The sequence below is a fragment of the Leptinotarsa decemlineata genome, unplaced genomic scaffold (assembly GCF_025532065.1).
Source record: "Leptinotarsa decemlineata unplaced genomic scaffold, Ldec_3_MD MMD2_tig00026328_RagTag_RagTag, whole genome shotgun sequence".
NCBI classification, from domain to species: domain Eukaryota; kingdom Metazoa; phylum Arthropoda; class Insecta; order Coleoptera; family Chrysomelidae; genus Leptinotarsa; species Leptinotarsa decemlineata.
Window position 1 is genome coordinate 8,754,811 of NW_027412688.1, and position 17,472 is coordinate 8,772,282.

At 36.0% G+C, this 17,472-nt stretch overlaps 2 protein-coding genes across 3 annotated transcripts in view; one reads left to right on the plus strand and one right to left on the minus strand.

Moving 5' to 3' along the window:
- Positions 1–9,723, plus strand: part of LOC111506367 (adult-specific cuticular protein ACP-22-like) — a 300,869-nt gene extending 291,146 nt beyond the window's left edge. The window contains exons 1-3 of one of the 2 annotated variants that reach the window (XM_074182238.1): positions 6,427–6,538; positions 8,339–8,473; positions 9,350–9,723. In XM_074182238.1, the coding sequence (XP_074038339.1) occupies positions 6,524–6,538; positions 8,339–8,473; positions 9,350–9,598 (399 nt within the window). In that variant the 5' untranslated portion in view covers positions 6,427–6,523 and the 3' untranslated portion in view covers positions 9,599–9,723. Of the gene's footprint in view, positions 1–6,426; positions 6,539–8,338; positions 8,474–9,349 lie in introns of those variants that run through there. The other variant, XM_074182239.1, reaches the window with a different exon arrangement.
- LOC111506365 (uncharacterized) overlaps positions 1–17,472 on the minus strand; it is a 440,916-nt gene that overhangs the window by 352,252 nt on the left and 71,192 nt on the right.

The window sequence follows — 17,472 nt, forward strand, 5'->3', positions numbered from 1 at the left end:
ACTATCCAAGACCGAATTGAAATAATTTTTATTTATGGAGAGGTGGGCAAGTGCGCACGAAGGGCGGCATCTCTTTTTAATGAAAGAAATCCAAATCTTAATATAAGTCACCGGTATGTGCTTGATTTGGTGACAAAGTTTTCCGAAACTGGTTCGGTGAAGAATAAAAAAAGGAATAACCCCAGAGTACTGAATGAGGATGCTCAAATTGAGGTGTTGGGAACATTTGCTGCAGAGCCGACTAGCTCCTTACGATCAGTAGCAGAACAGACGGGAATGTCACACGAGACTGTAAGGAAAGCACTGAAAATGCACAAATTTCATCCATATAAAATGCAGATTCTCCACGAGCTCCATGAGGATGATTATGACAGAAGAATAGAATTCTGTGAAATCATGACTCTTCGAATCAATGCTTTACCTAATCTTCTGTTCAATATCTGTTTCAGTGATGAATGTTCATTTTTCCTGAATGGCAATGTTAATAGGCAAAATTGTCGCTATTGGAGTGACGAAAACCCTCACAATTTTCGAGAAGGACATACACAACACCCACAAAAAGTTAATGTTTGGGCTGGTATTCTTGGAAATGCCATTATCGGACCTTTATTTTTTGAAGAAAACTTGAATGGTGATCTGTACCTAGATATGCTTCAAGCACCTATCGATCCACTTATAACTCACGAGCTCGAAACTCAAATTGATGCACACGGTAATTTACTGTTGCAGGAAGATTTGTTACATTTCCAACAGGACGGTGCGCCACCTCATTATTTTCGCCCCGTCCGACAATGGTTGAACGAGCGATTCCGGGAGAGATGGATTGGCAGAAGGGGATCAATTGAGTGGCCACCGAGATCACCGGATTTGACTCCATTAGATTTTTTTCTTTGGGGATATCTCAAATCTGTCGTTTATAAAACACAGCCCACTGATATGGATGACCTCAAAGGACGAATTACAGCAGCATGCCGGTCAATTAGTGGTGAAGTTTTCCAAAATGTTCGAGAGGAGTTCGAAAACAGACTGTATTACTGTTTAGAGCAGAATGGACAACATTTTGAACATATTATCAGATAAAGCGTAACAAGATGGTTGAAATTTGTTTTTTGCAATTTAGTATTTTTTGTTTGCACTCGATGCGTATTTCGTTAACTAAGTAGTTCTACATTCCTCTCATATCCACGAATTCGAATATTACTCAAGGGTTGGAACGATGCTACCCAGTACGATGCTCACCTTTTCCAATAGTCCATTACAATCATTTGTTTTGAATACCAACCTGAATACCAAACATCTAGTGCGGGCGAGTTTTAATCATTTATTCTTATTCACTTCTAATCACCGTTCGTTTGGAAAAACTGCTCATCAAAAACTAATGAAAAAGGTATCATTGGCAAGAGAATTGAATGCCCTTCAAAATGATGTGCCACTTGACCCCCCTTTCCATTTGAAATTCTGAGGGTAACATCCACCCCTCCTAGGGGGTTGAACCCCGAGGGTTGAAAATATTCATTCAGAGTGTCCCCCTTGCAAATAAAGTTGACCTGTCTGACCATTTTTTCATATTATGTACTGGAAGGGAGATATTGAGGGTGGGAAGTTTTCAAATTGACACACTGTATAATGTATACAGGGCTTTACAACGAAAACTTGATCCCTTGTAAGTCAGAAATAGACGTGTAATCGAAAATTTCGAAGAGCACGTCAATTTTTATTTCTAGGAGTACTGATTCTTGTATGGAAATCATACCTGAAATTTCACCCCCCTGCCGTCGGCAACTACACCACCCCCCCTATTTTAACAATGGTATGGGGGGTCTAGAGATACATCATTTGAAAGGTCTTTTATCCCTTTTATCCCTCTATTACTTCGATAATTTTTTTCGAAATTAGTTCTTTCGTTATTGAGAAATTAAATGTTGAACGTTTTATTCAAGAAAAATAATTAAGAGTAATATCAATAGCAACACAATCGACGGATAAAGTGTTTAAAATGATCCCCATCTAGTTCCATACAATAATGCAGTCCACTTTCGAAAGCGTTCCTCACATTATTGAAGATGTCCGGAGTCAGAAATCGGCATTCTCGAACAATTCTCTGTCGCAGGCATTCTAGGTTTAAAGAATTTATTCAATTAATAGTAGGCGTTTTGAAATGGACGACACTGTCAGTTTTTTCTGCACTGGTACTTCTTGTTGAACCTAGCTGTCGCAGAACAAAAAGTAGATAGTTGACCACTGTCACTTCTTCACGGATTATTATTCAGTCATCTCTGTTCACTGTGTTCCAACATGGTTTATTCTTCTGAAGAAAGAACAGAAATTGTTGCAACCTATTATCGAAATAATGAATGTACTAAAGCTGCTCCAAGAATTTATAATACGAATCATCCAGACCACAATGAGAATCATCAATACGTTAATAGGCCAGTCATTTTAGGAGGTTTGCCTAGGAAAGTGGACATAGTCAGCTGTAAATTTGTATAAACTTTGTATTTTGGCATCATAAAAGTATTCTCGAAATTCATATATGATTCGACGGCCGCAACTTCAAAAATTGGGGGTCAAAAGTCAAAAAAAACAACTTTTTGCAAGTTTTTTTGCCAATATATCGTTTCCAATGGGTTTTATGCTAACTGTATTCATTATCAATATTATAGAGAATTGAATTCTCTACAACTTTTGTTTCAAACATTTTTTCAAACGTTGAATTATTTTTGGGACAGAGGGCAGCGCGAGCACAGATTAAATATTATTTGAAATCAACTGGTTGTCACGATCGAAATCAGCTCATTCAAGGTTGATAAATTATAACTTAATGAATAGTTATGAATAATTTTAATTTTTATCAACAAATACATTATATTTCAATATTTTTTTTCAATAAATATTTATTTTCAATTGAGTATCAATTTATTTATTAACACTTATTTGCCCGTGTAGTTGTAAATTTATAGAAAAATATATGTAATATATATTTTTCTATAAATAATTTAAATCTAATCTATAGTAATTATTCTTCAATAAATAGAAATAAATAGAGAAAAAATTTAATTTTAAATAATATTGTTATTGAAAAATCTCATTTCATACATTTGTGAATGTCAAAATTAAAAAAAAACATAAAATAATTAAAAGAATAATGAGTTTTAATTCCAATTTTCTTCTTCTTCATCGTCGTCGTCTTCTCGCAGCTGTAAAAATTCAAGGGCGGTATCATCTTCATTGTGATCTTCACCCAGATTCGTTTCCAATTCTTCCATGATTTCTTGATCAAAGGACCTATCTTCGTCAACATCGGTCACATATGGTACAACATTGAGACAAACTTGCCCATTACACCGGACACAAGCTAATGAGCATTGCAACTCCGTTTTCCTGCATCCACATCTTGAACCACAACCACTTTCGCAGTTACATAATATCGTGTTGAGTAACTCATCTGGAACAGGTGGTAAAATGGTCATGATAGGTTCTAGCAATCCGTTACGCATTGTCCAACCCCATTCTTGGTATTCCAAATCATGTCCTAACCAAGTTTGAACTTGGTAATAAACACGATTGAAATGTTGGTGAGCTGCTCCACTTGTTGGTGGGATATTTGATAACTGCACAGGTTTATTGAGCTTTGTTAGCTTGACATATTGTGCATAACAAAGATGATCGATAGTATCTACAGACTTTGGATCATTATAAACGGCTAATAAAGTTGGCAATTCACTATCGAATAATCTTTGAACCGGACAGTTTTCTTCTTCAAATGCTGCGGCAAGTTCATGCAAATTAGATAGTTTCTCGAATGTTCTTAAAAACGGTTTTTTTTTCGTTTTTTAAAGCGCGCAGAAGTCGTATCACAGCCGCTTAAAGCGTGAAGGAACAAAATGTGTTTCTTAGAACTTGAATATTTGTCGAGACCCTTAGAGGAGTATATTTCCGTTTTCACATTCGCTTTGCCAACTTTTTTAAAGAAAATTTTTTGTTCAAAAGAAGAGGCTGCCAGGTATAAATTTTAAAGTAATAAAAGAATTTCAGAGTTTAGAAATTTCAAACAAGATTTACTGAATTATTTTCTACTTTAAATGCAATTACCGTAAAAGAGAATACAATTAAATGTATGTACAGTTGATTTCAAAAAACATTTAATCTGCGCTCGCGCTGCCCTCTATCTCCAAAACGATTCAACGTATGAAAAATTGTTTGAAACGAAAGTTGTAGAGAATTTGATTCTCTACAATATTAATGATGTATACGATTAGCATAAAACCCATTGGAAACGAGATATTGGCAAAAAACTTGCAAAAAGTCAGTTTTTTTTATTTTTGACCCCCAATTTTTGAAGTTGCGGCCGTCGTATCATATGTGAATTTTGAAAATACTTTTATGATGCCAAAATACAAAGTTTATACAAATTAACAGCTGGGTATGTCAACTTTCCGAAATACGGGCCTAAATCGACCTAAAATTTCTGTATAATAAACAGAAGACCTGCGACAGAGAATTGTTCGGGAATGACGGTTTCTGACTCCGGGCAACTTCAATAATGTAAGGAACGCTTTCGAAAGTAGACTGTATTATTGTATGGAATTAGATGGAAGTCATTTTGGACACTTTATCCTTCGATTGTATCGCCTTCGATTACTTTTGTTGATTTTCTCAATGAAATGAGTGACAGCAAATTTTCTGTTTTTTCCTAAATTCAGGAAAAACTAGGAAATTGGATCTCGAGTCAGTACTTCATGAAATGAATGAATTGAATAAACTATCAATGTTCAATCAAAATGCTATGTTTTATCTTGTCGTAGGACTAATATGATCCTGAAGATATTCAAATCGGTCAAAACTTGATTTTTTTCAATTGAACACCTTATATTTCAGGACAGTAATACAAATCTGGAAATGAGTTCGATTCAATTCCACGTAATATTCCCTATATCAAACAGATTATTGGAAATATTGGCGAACAAATCTTCATTTCGAACAGTTTGAGAAAGATTGCTGAAGCGAATATAATGCTGTTAAGATTGGCACAGAAAACATATAAACCACATTCCCGCAATAGTGAAGCGGGAAAGCTCTTTTACATAAAAAAATTAATACTTTCTTGAAAATATTGGCCACGTATAGGGTGTGGATTCTAATCAGCCCATTTTTGTTGAAATCATCCAATATTATTTCTGAGGATAATGTGAGTTCTTCTGACTGTTTATAAGAACATTTCGCACAGGACCTGTATATTTTTCCAGACCATATGATGAAATATATAATCCTCTTTTCGAGGATATAACACAAATGACCACCCCTTTCCGAAATATCGACTTAACACTTATTTGTAACTAACGTTACTGCAGTTTCGTCCTGTAAGGACGAAGTTTAATGTGTAAGTTCGAAAATGTCCTTATAGAACGAAACTGCAGGAACGCTAGTTACCAATAAAAGTGGTAAAAAACATAGAAAGTTTCAATTCTCTTTTCTTCATTATGGTTTCTTACAAAGTAGTAACGGCTACATCCATCAATTTTTTCAAAGTAGGGAGCTATGAAACTTTAATTTTTTCGCTTGCACAGAAAAATAGTTTAGTTTGTTCGAATATATTTTCGGTCAAACCAAAATGGGTTTTCAATTGTTTTTTTATTAGAAATATATCTGTTCAAGATTTCAGATTTTCCACCTCAAAAACAAATGAATGGAGTCGAGTATATCTGTTTTAAAAATCTGTTTTTCCGTCAACCAGCTGTCGCACCCCTACGAACGACAACCCTCAGAAGTCGAAACTTGAGCGAGCTGAGGATTAACAAGGTCTCACCTTTTAACGTGTGATTCCTAACACGGTATATAAAAATCTGAAGATAATGAAAAATCAGCATTAAAACGAAACTATAGGAAAAATCAACTCTGGAGCATAGTAGTAATATTCGGATAATTAGGTATCTGTTTTTTTGAGTTCTGATATTAATTTTCCAATAATTATATTGAATAATTATAATATGTATGAATATTTTTGTTCTGGTTTGAAAGAAGTATTTCTAATAGAAAAGTAATTTTACCGAATGACTGATCAGAATTTTGTTTCAATAAGAAAAATACATTTGATTGATATTTCCTCCAAAGCAACTCGTCAAATAAAAATTTGGGATCCACTCTGATGATTACATAATGTATGAATTTTTGAATTCTATCAAATTTGTGCATTTCACAATTACAATTTTTACAGAAGACTAATTGTTTCTAATTAACCTACATGAAATAACTTTCCTTTGGTCACATATCATTTTCTAAACTTGATTCAGCCGTCCAGAGAATATGGAAAGTAATTCGGTGCATATTAATACGTTTGACAATTCTGTAGTAAATTAAACCCAATTATCATAATGATTATGTGTCTAATGATACAAGTGTTATTGAAAAAAGGACTCCTTCCACGGAAATGTTACCAATGTTTGCTATATATACCAGTTCGTCAGTTGTTTCAATTACAGTTAACAAAATCTGTCTAACAAATACACATAGGTAGAAACGAATCATGAACACTGGAGTCGTAAGTATATCTTTTTCAATGATTATATATGTCACAATATTCGATTTCGTTTTTTATCCTTCTTTGTTCTTCCCCACAACAGATTCCTCTTTTGATTCATTCGCTCTGAAATTATTTTTTTCTTTTGCACATTTTTCTAATTTGAATGAAAATCTTAGTTTCGGTCGGTAGCGAGGCGGTTCGACGTGGGTGCTTTGTTCAACTCACTCGAATTGACTGCCGTGTTGGTCGGTCGTTCAAGCCCTATTCTAAATGATCAGTTTTCACTTGCTTTCATCCAACCCGTGTTAGGAATCACACGTTAAAGGTAAGACCTCGTTAATCCTTAACTCGCACAAGTTTCGACTTCTGAGGGTTGTCGTTCGTAGGGGTGCGACAGCTGGTTAACGGAATAACATATTTTGAACAGATTTTCATACAGATATATTATCTTCAGTAATATCACATAAAACGTGGAATCACACAATAGTGTAAACTATTTTCACTTGAAAGTTTGTATAGAAACATATTGGCGGGCTCTTAATAAAATCTATTATTTTTCCATAGTTTGGATTATATTTATTTCATCCTCCTTCAAATAATTATATTCTCAACTACTTTGAACATTGAAATATATACAAAGAATGAACATACATATTCTCAAATAAAAGACGAAGGGTGACACATCAAATGCTTGGATTTGTAGTTAAACTGAATTTTCTATATTTTTTTTAAATTCATCCGGTGGAAGTTACTGTACGAAAGTGGAAAATTAGTTACTTTGGTATCTAATCTAACATATTGGAATGAGCCATATCTAGGTTCTTTATATCACTTTCTGTATCTAAGCATCTTCTTTGAAATTGAACATTATCTAACTCAAGAGTCTTTTCTGAAGATAAAATTCATGATCTTTTGTTGCTTTGTTTGTGATATTCCAGTTTTTTGTATCCCCCTAGTGGTCTGACTGTGTTGTTTGTAGATAACACCCTGTTTGGCCCACATAACACTTCAGACAATTTTTGCTCGCATTTTATTAACCTCGTTTCAGTATCTCGACGTGTGAAACAGAATTTTCCAATAAATTGATAGATGTAGCCGTTAGTACGTGGTAGGAAATCATAATTTTCAACATTTCAAACTTATACATGTATAAGTTTGAAAATATCCGTATAGAACGAAACTGCAGTAACGTTAGTTACAAATAAAAGTGGTAAAAACATAGAAAGTTTCATTTATCTTTTCTTAATCAGGGATTTTCCAGCTGTTTTTAAGTTTGCAAAGAAAATTTTCATATTACTTGATATGATTTGTGTCTAGGTTCATTATCCTCAATTATCAATGTCCATAAGTGTTATTAAACTCCCTTTTGAAGGGTAGTTTGTGATCAGCTCAATATTTTTGTGAATAATAGGAGAATGCTCTGACTTCAAAAAATATTTTAATTGTTGTGGGTCATTTCTTACCGTAGCTAGTCCGTTGACATGCCCCTCATTGTTATGGGAAAAATTTACGAAAAAACATTTAATTTGTGGTTTTTCACCAGTATATGAACAGTTACGAAGCAATTATTTTTGTTTTTCTAAACATAATTCCAAGCTATATGAATTTGAAAACAGTATATGGTATGCTACCGAAAGACTGCTACTGAAGACAAACCACATTGATACAAGTAACTTTTATCATCACCATTTGCATTTATCCATTTCTTTTACTATCGAACATGTACAAAGACTCAATGTAATACACTTCCATTTGATAAAATTTGAAGTTATTCACTGGAAAATGAATCCTGTATTAGATATTGATTACTTGTTTCAGATATTTGTCCTTCTAGTCGTGGCAGTAGCCTCAGTCTACAGCCAAGGTGGCTATGGAGGAGGTTACGGAGGGGTACATTTTGGAGGACTAGGAGGAGGGGATCATCATCATTTGGAAGAATATATTGACTACTCGGTAAGTTCCATTAGACCACAAAATTGAAGAATGGGCTACTTGAAAGCATCATATCACAATCCGACACTGCGTGGGATGAAGAATATAAAACTGGCAGAAATTTGTTAGAATATATTCAAAAGTATTCATACTTAATAACATATTGATACTACCTACTCATTGGATACTTCTGACGTCACGTCAATGTATACTTCCTGAATTCCTCATGTTCAAAAAAATATTTTGCATGAGGGATAATTCTGTATAATTTTTCCAGTACCTACAATTTCAGAGTTCGATATATCATCTGTTATGTTACCTGTTACATTCTCAGTGTATTACAATCAATCTCTGAAACTCATTCAGAAGACAAAAAATGTACTCTGTTTTTTGATAGGAATTCATTGAATTCGTCACTTCCTTTTAGGGTGAGTTGTGAAACTTTTGATTACATAACCTAGTTTCAGAACCTTTTCAGGAAGCTTGAAAACTCTAGAAACTAGAGCTTGTCGTTCATAGTGAAGGCATAGATATATGAAAAATAAAGGTGACAACTCTGCCCAAAGTCACGGCATTCCCAGAATGATGTGATTTTCAGTATCGCCCAGTAATCTGCTATACTCCGCATGAGTTTATTTTTGTAGACGGCAATATTTGCAATTATATATGTTGCCCATCTAGCTTCTCTTTCCAGAAAGATGTGGGGAAGAGATAGGACTAGAAGAAAGTTCACAAATGTTCTTTCCACTTCAAGCTCGAGCTCAACGTCCACTTCCACTTCGAATGATTCAATAACTCTTGATAATTTTTCCATAATAATCGCAGAACAGATCTGCAGTATGATAATTTTTTAGACCCAACTTATTTCTTTACCGAGAAATCATACTTCATTTGCAGGCTCCCCCAAAGTATCACTACGACTACGCAGTCCACGATTCCCATCACCATGACTTCAAGAGCCAATACGAAGCCAGAGATGGCAAAGAAACCAAAGGACGATACGAATTACTACAACCTGATGGCAGGAAACGTATCGTGGAGTACGTCGCTGGAAAGCATGGAGTCGACTACAAAGTCAGATACGAAGGCAAATCTGAACATGGTGGAATTGGGGCTCTCAGTGGAGGCGGATACGGGGGATACTAACAGGGATGCTCGCTATAAATTAGACTGGACCGACTACCGCTACCTATGTTGTATATTGTTATTTGTTGTACATTGTTAGTTTGAGTTTGTTGGTTATTTTCGCAATAAAACATGTTGACATCGTATCTGATTTTTTTCAATAAAGTCCGTCGAATATGAAATATTTTGTTGAAAAAATAAAGGTAACTGAAGAAAGGAAAATATATAACGTCTGTCACAATAGACTTATTCAGTTTCTATGTAGTTACCTGTTTCCTGAAGTCATGATTTATCATTAGAAAGGGGGGAAAAATTATTCTGAGGACTAACGAGTTGTTTTTTTCAAAATCCGATCAGCACAAATCAGCAATGATAACCTATTGTTTCAAAGTGGAGATCTAACCCTTATTCACAGTAATGGTTGATTCTATAAGTAGAACCAACCTCTTATGCTAACCAACTGGCTATAGTCTGACCAAATTATTCGTAACTACGGTAAGTTGAGCTACATATAATAACATACTAAATCAATACTGATAAAGTTCCGTGTTAGAAATGTGCGAACTCGGGATAAACTATGGAAGTTAGTTCACAGTGAAAAAAAATTGAATGCAAATAACAGAAGAACAAACAATAACATCTCCAACCACTGATGATAATCTCAAACCAGAAAAAATTTAGTTTGTTGTTGGTCCAGGATTAGTTTATGGGGAGCCATGAAATATGGAAAAATTCGACCACTTACTGTTTGACGTCTTTGAAGGGACAAATATTAAAATATACAACAATAATGATGATAATAATAAAGGGTATTCATTAGTTTAGATTGGCTATTCTTTCACTCAACCATGAACAAACAGTTATTAGTTGACAGTAATTTTATCATATAATGGATGAAATGTAAATTAATATACAAAAAATAAACAATATATACAGATAATAGCGTTTCAGACATTTTTCACAGTTTTCACTGTATTTTGAAAATTCATTGGAACTATTCGTTCCCCACCCTTAGGCTCATTCGAACTGATAAGCCTGATGTAGTCATTTCAGCCCACCAGAGCAAGACGATATTTGTCGTGGAGTTTTCCGCTCCTGCCGAGACAAATATCGTCCGAAAAGAGGAGGAGAAACAGACAAAATATCGAGATTTTTTCTTCGAACTCCGCAGACTCTATCCAAACCACTTTGTCAAGATGGTTGCTCTGATTATTTGAGTCCTTGGTGGAATGATGCCCTTTCTACTCTCGAATCGCAGAAAGCTGTCATTCTTGGTTCACTGCGCTTGCTACGGTAATGACGAAATACCGGTGTTGCCCTACGCTCCGGGGGATATTGAATCCGTTGTGGTGAACGAGAAGTGCCGAATTTATTGGCTCACCCTCAGGCTCATACAAGCTAATAAGCCTGATTTAGTCCTTCTCGACCACCAGAGCAAGACGATATTTGTCATGGAGTTTTCAGCTCCTGGCGAGACGAATATCGTCCGAAAAGAGGAGGACAAACGCATAAAATATCGATATTTTCTCTTCGAACTCCGCTGACTCTAGTCAGACCACTCTGTCAAGATGGTTGTTCTGATTATTGGAGTCCTTCGTGGAATGATGTCCTCTCTACTCTCGAATCTTAAAATCATACCGGCTTGCCGCACTAAGGCAGAAATCTTAGCCGTACAGATGCAGAAGGCTGTCATTCTTGGCTCACTGCGCTTGCTCAGGGCACATGATTCTTGTACCCAATGATCACTTACCCCACGGTTGTGGGAAGTGGTCAGGACAGATATATCAACCAGCCAAGGACCTATGCGATTATATTTTAAGCGAAAATCCATGCTATTAAATTGTGTGCGGAGAGATTGGTAGAATCCAACCACACACACAAGTCAATACAAATTTTCTTGGACAGTCAAGCGACGTTGGAAGCTCCTGGCTCCTACCGAGCAACGTCTAAGTTGATAGCAAATTGCCAAGTTGTTTCATCGGACCGGAACCTGTCATTGGCATTGCTTTAGGTTTTGCCAAACAAAAATTGAACACCTGGATGGCAAGAAGATATAAAGACTTCTTCCAGGATTGGCACACTCCAAAGCGTGTTCATTCACGCTTCGGATCCACCAAACAGTTGTTGGACTACAGTAGCAATGAACTACGATGTCTAACAGGCCTCCATGCAAGTCAATGTCGTCTGAATCATCATATGCAGAAAATCGGACTGTTGGAAGACAGTTTGTGTTCCTTCTGTTTGGAAAATTATGAAACAGCAGAGCATATACTTTATGCCTGCCCCGCTGCGGACCGAATCAGGTTTTCAGAGTTTGGTTGAACCAAACTTCTACCTTCTCACCTGAAAGATCACTCACCATATAAAATAATCGACTTCGTCAAAAAACTGGGTTCATTTGTCCGAGTTTGAATAGGTGTGAGCCACAATAAACCCTTGCGTGTTGCGGTGGATGGTAGAATATGCCCACTCACTTTTGATCTAAGCTAACCTAATCTCTATACATTGATGTTGTTAGTTTTTTCCAAATTTTACCTTTTTGTCTATTTTTCGCTCATATGTCGAGTTTCGGCTAGTTTTCCCCACGAATTCGAATTGTACCATAGCGCTGCTGAAACAGCCAGTCAAATTAATTAAGCATTTGACAATGATAGTGTTGATGAACGCACTGTTCGACGTTGGTTTGCGAAATTCAATTCCGGAGATTTTAGCTTCGAAGACAAGCCACGAAGTGGGCGATATACAGCAATCCAGGACGATGATTTGAGGACCCTGGTGGAGACTAACCCATCACAAACGGTACGTCGGATGGCGGGATAATTGGGCGTCAGCTCCATGTGGTTTTTTATGGTTTTGAACGTATAAGAAAGACCAAGTAGCTCTAAAAATGAGTGCTCCACAATTTGTATAATTGGCAGAAATTGTCACGTTTCGAGGTCTATTATTTCTTGCTTCAGCCCAACCGAAACGATCCTTCATAACTTTCTGCAACCGGACCAAACCATCACAGCAGGAAATCGACGAAATGTATCGAAAATTGCGTCAGAAGCCGGCACTGGTCAATAGAAGAGGACCGATTTTGCTCCACGTTCGACAATTCACCGTCCGAAAATTGAACTAATTGAGCGTCATAATATGAGGTTAGGAAAGAGTCCATGAAGGAGGTCATGATATAAGACCAAATAAATCAACGATAGTGGCATTCATCCGCTATAGAGGAAGTACAGCTAAAATTTTGAAGTGAAGAGGTACATCTTTCAAAAGATGTTGAATGGTGAATGATGAGTATTTATGGATCCCAGGTTTATCTGAAACCATAATTGAATAAAACTGACAGATACTTGATGGAAATCCATATTAAAACTAATTATTACAGTTTGTGGTATGAATCTGAAGAAATGAACTTTGAATGTTCAAGCCCGTTTCGGATATACCTACACAGTAGGTTGAATTGGTTGACGCCTATCAAAAAACAGGCAATACAACTGAAAGAGTCGACCTTCAATTTTGGAACGGGCACACTTGCAGACCGGTTTCGGGATCCTTAGCCATTCGTCAGTGCAAGATAGTGACCATCATCAACCTGAAGTCAATGATATTCCATAATTGAAAATAGAAATTTTTTAAGAGTATTTCATTCCTCGTCTTAAGGTGGAGGAACAACAAAAATGTCATTCTATCTAGTGGATGGGGTACTAACCAACTGCATATCCGAAATTTGCCCGATTCCTCTGAATGAGGAAGAAAAACTCACTTATTAGTCAGTGGGTTATGCTGCCTGTCTTCAAGCATAGCCCATTAACTATAGAGAAATTTATTTAGATTTGTTTACTGCCTGTCTTCCAGCATAGCCCACTGACTAATAAGGAAGTTTATTGTATGATTTTCACTTTAAAGTGTTTTACAATAGCTTCCTCAAGCGTAAACAGTTTACGCTTGAGGAAGCTATTGTACAGCGAAAGACGTGTCGCGGTTTTTGTAAAACCCTTTATAGTGAAAATCATATAATAAACTATATCAATTAGTTTCATCTGAAAGCAACATAACGAATTTTTAATTTTTTTTTCCACATCCTGTAATAAAATCAGACCAAAAAACTCACTGCGTCATCAGGGATTTGACTGCATATCAATTTCTGAATATATAACATCATCAACATGGAAGTACATTTTTGACATCGGGTTTCAACAAGTGAAAACACTTGTTGAAACCCGATCACAGGTTTGGCTTTGAAATTTACTGCGTAGGTAGTAATTTACATTACAGTTTTCGCTCCGTCTTACCGGCTGTATATTTCAATGCACAAAAAATATTGAATCAAGATCTCAATGAAATGGGCATAACCATATTTTTACAGAGAGACAGAATGGCACTTGAGGCACTAATGAGCCCAAAAATGATATAGACACTAGCCTGGGAATGCTATGGAAAACGAGGGAATAGTGCTAATGGTCCCTTTCTGAACTGCCCATTTTTGAAACACTGTTAACATAGTTCGCACTAATTTGATAATTAGCGTGAACTTTTACGAGAAATTCTACCTAGGAAATCATCGATTCGTGACTAAAACTGAAAATGAGAGTCCTTCATGTTGAATATGAATAGGCGAGTTGAGAGTTAAAGATTTTATAGTTCATTTCCTGATGATGCTAGATTGTTTGATGAAATTCGCGCCGAGAAAAGTGTTTTAGTTCTAGTGTGTAGAAGCAGTATTTGAGACCCACTTATTGTGCGATCTTCACTTAACAGTTTTACAGAAACGTGTTTCGCTATGCAATAGTTTCTTCAGATGTTTTTTTACATGAAGCAGCTATTGTTGCGTATTTGCAAAACTGTATGGTGAAAACCTCACGTTATGGATTTTCATCAAGTATCTGTAGAAGCAGTGTTTGTGTACGGAATCACTCATCTAATTATACAGTGCATTCCTTTATTTTTTGAACGGGTCAATTCAAAAAATTGAAATTCGGGATAATGAAATTAATGCATAACTACTTTATTTTAAAGTAAAATTGACAGATGAAACTTTCAAGATGGCGACTGGGCGCCATCTGGGAAATAAAATTAAAAGGAAAGGTGTGTGATACATCAATTTGAAGCTCCTGACGAATACTTCACAACCCTAGAGTATAAAGTCAATATCTTTACTTACTGCAAAATGGCGGAACATTTAATAATTTCCTGCAGACAAACACATTAATATCGATATTTCTAGAAATATTCCTTTTTATCTGCCATATGGCAATTCCAACAACCAGATAAGGTTTGTTAAGTTATTTTTTGTTTATAAAAATGATCATTGTTCAGTTAGAATATTCTCATTTAGTTTTCGGTTTTACTGGTAGAAAGGTACCACGTCAACAATATCTGAAATGGTCAATTATCGTCCATTGGAAGAAAAAAATGAAAGCAATTTTTATTTACGGTGCGACACTTTTACGAGACCGAAAGGATTTTCAATGAACGTTTTCCGAATCGTCCGAAAATATTTGAGGAAACTTGTAGTGTCCATAACAGAATTGCAAATAATTGGTGAGATGGTAGTAAATCCTGAGCAGTCTACTTATTCCGTGAGTCGTCTCCTTCTACTGTATGTGGAGACTTTTGAAGAGGAATAGGTATCAACCATACAAAATTGAAATGATACACCAGTTAACTGAAGATGACCCTGATCGAAGAACAGAATTCTACGAAATAATGACGGAAACCATTGCAAGGCATCCTACCTATCTCCACAATATACCCCTAATCAGAAAAAATTAACGTTTGGGCAGAAATATTAGGAAACCATATTGTAGGTTCCCTATTCATTGATCAAAATTTAACAGGGGAAACTACTGTTGACCCTCTCATCACTGAAATCGTCGAAGCGACTCCTAATGAATTCGATATGAATATTGTATTCCAACAAGATGGAGCACCACCACATTACTCCAGACAAGTAAGAAACTATTTGGGCACTACTTTTTCCGGTCGTTGGATTGGATGTCGAGGTCCTACTGAATGGCCAGACCGCTCGCCAGATTTGACACCTTTGGACTTTTTTATAGGGCTATTTGAAGCAAAAGGTGTACGAAACTGAACCTGCTCCAATATTGGATATAAGGCAGATAATACTAAATATGTGTAGGGATATTGATGTTACTGTGTTCGAAAATGTTTGGCGTGAAATATCGGATAGGAAGTTCAATAGAACCATTTCGAGCATCTTCTGAACTGACCTCAAACTTATTACCTCATATTATGTAGGTAAATGTCAATGTGGTTAGGAAATTATTAAAAGTTCCGCCATTTTGTAGAAGTTGAAGATATTGACATTATATTTTAGGATTGTTAAGCATTCGTCAGGAGCTTCAAAAAGATTTGTCATAAGACCCCCCTCTCCATTTAATTTTTTTTCCCAGATGCGCCCAGTTGCCAACTTCAAAGTTTCATCTGTCATTTTACTTGAAAATAAAGTATTCATGCATTAATTTCATTACCCCAAATTTGAATTTTTTGAGTCGATCCGTTCAAAAAATAAGAGGGGGGGGCGGGCATTGAAGAAAAGCACTGTATAATTTTTTTTCGAGAAGAAGTTGATACGATATATTTTATAATCTGAGTTTTGTGTTATCGCTCCATTTCACTCTGTTACTCTTTTCACTGAAACAAAATTGCAAGTATATGAAAAGTTACTTTTTCAAAAGTGAAGCTAAGTGTAAATATCAATATGCATTGAATGTCTGCGAATTGAATTGAATTATCATAATGTTAATATATCCAATGAAATATGTGCTAATCTAAATAGGGTCCCCTTTCACGTACATTTTACTAATAACTACTATATAAAGCAGCCGGCTGTTGTTTCAATCAGTCAATCAAATTTGTCTAACACATACACATAGGTGGAAATAAACCATGAACTCTACAAGAGTAAGTATAGTATTATAATAAAAAACTAACTCTACTTTGACTTTGTTGAAATTTAATAATTATTTTCATTCAAAAATAAAGTCAAACAAATTATGTATAGTAAGCAGTGAAACGAAACGAAATGAATTGAATTGAAACGAAACAAAATGAAATATTGGTTTTTTTTCTTCTATCTTTGTTTGTATGATTATTCATTTATTCATATGATAAGAACATTGTCAAACACTTTTGTCAGATGTCTGTTCTTGGTTGAGTGGAAGAATAGCTATGCTAAACTCCGCCAAGTAAATAAAGACCCTTCATTATTATTTTTTCACCGTAGTGTGGGCTGGTCAGGCCCTATCCCCCAAAGCCCCGATACATTCGGGAGGGCGCGCCAGCATTATCAACCAATGACCACTCCCCACACCGTGGGGTGAGTGATCATTGCGTGCAAGAATCATGTGCCCTGAGCAAGCGCATTGAGCCAAGAATGACAGCCTTCTGTATCTCTTCGGCTAAGATCTCTGCCTTAGTGCGGCAGGTCGGTATGATTTCAAGATTCGAGAGTAGAGAGGGCATCATTCCACTAAGGACTCCAATAATGAGAACAACCATCTTGACAGAGTGGTCTGGATAGAGTCTGCGGAGTTCGAAGAAAAATATCTGGATATTTTATCCGTTTTTCCTCCTCTTTTCGGACGATATTCGTCTCGCTAGCAGCTGAAAACTCCACGACAAATATCGTCTTGCTCTGGTGGTCGAGAAGGACTACATTAGTCGTATCAGCTTGTATGAGTCTGAGGGTGGGGAAATAATACTTTCAATAAATTTGGCACTTCTCGTTCCCCACAACGGATTCAATATCCCCCGGAGCGTAGGGCAACACCGATGTCTCGTCAATATATTCTGTCAATGTTTCTTCATGTAATAACCTTTCTTATTCTCATCGGATTCATCTTCGGTGAAGTACATTACTATCTATAATACCTGTAGAAACC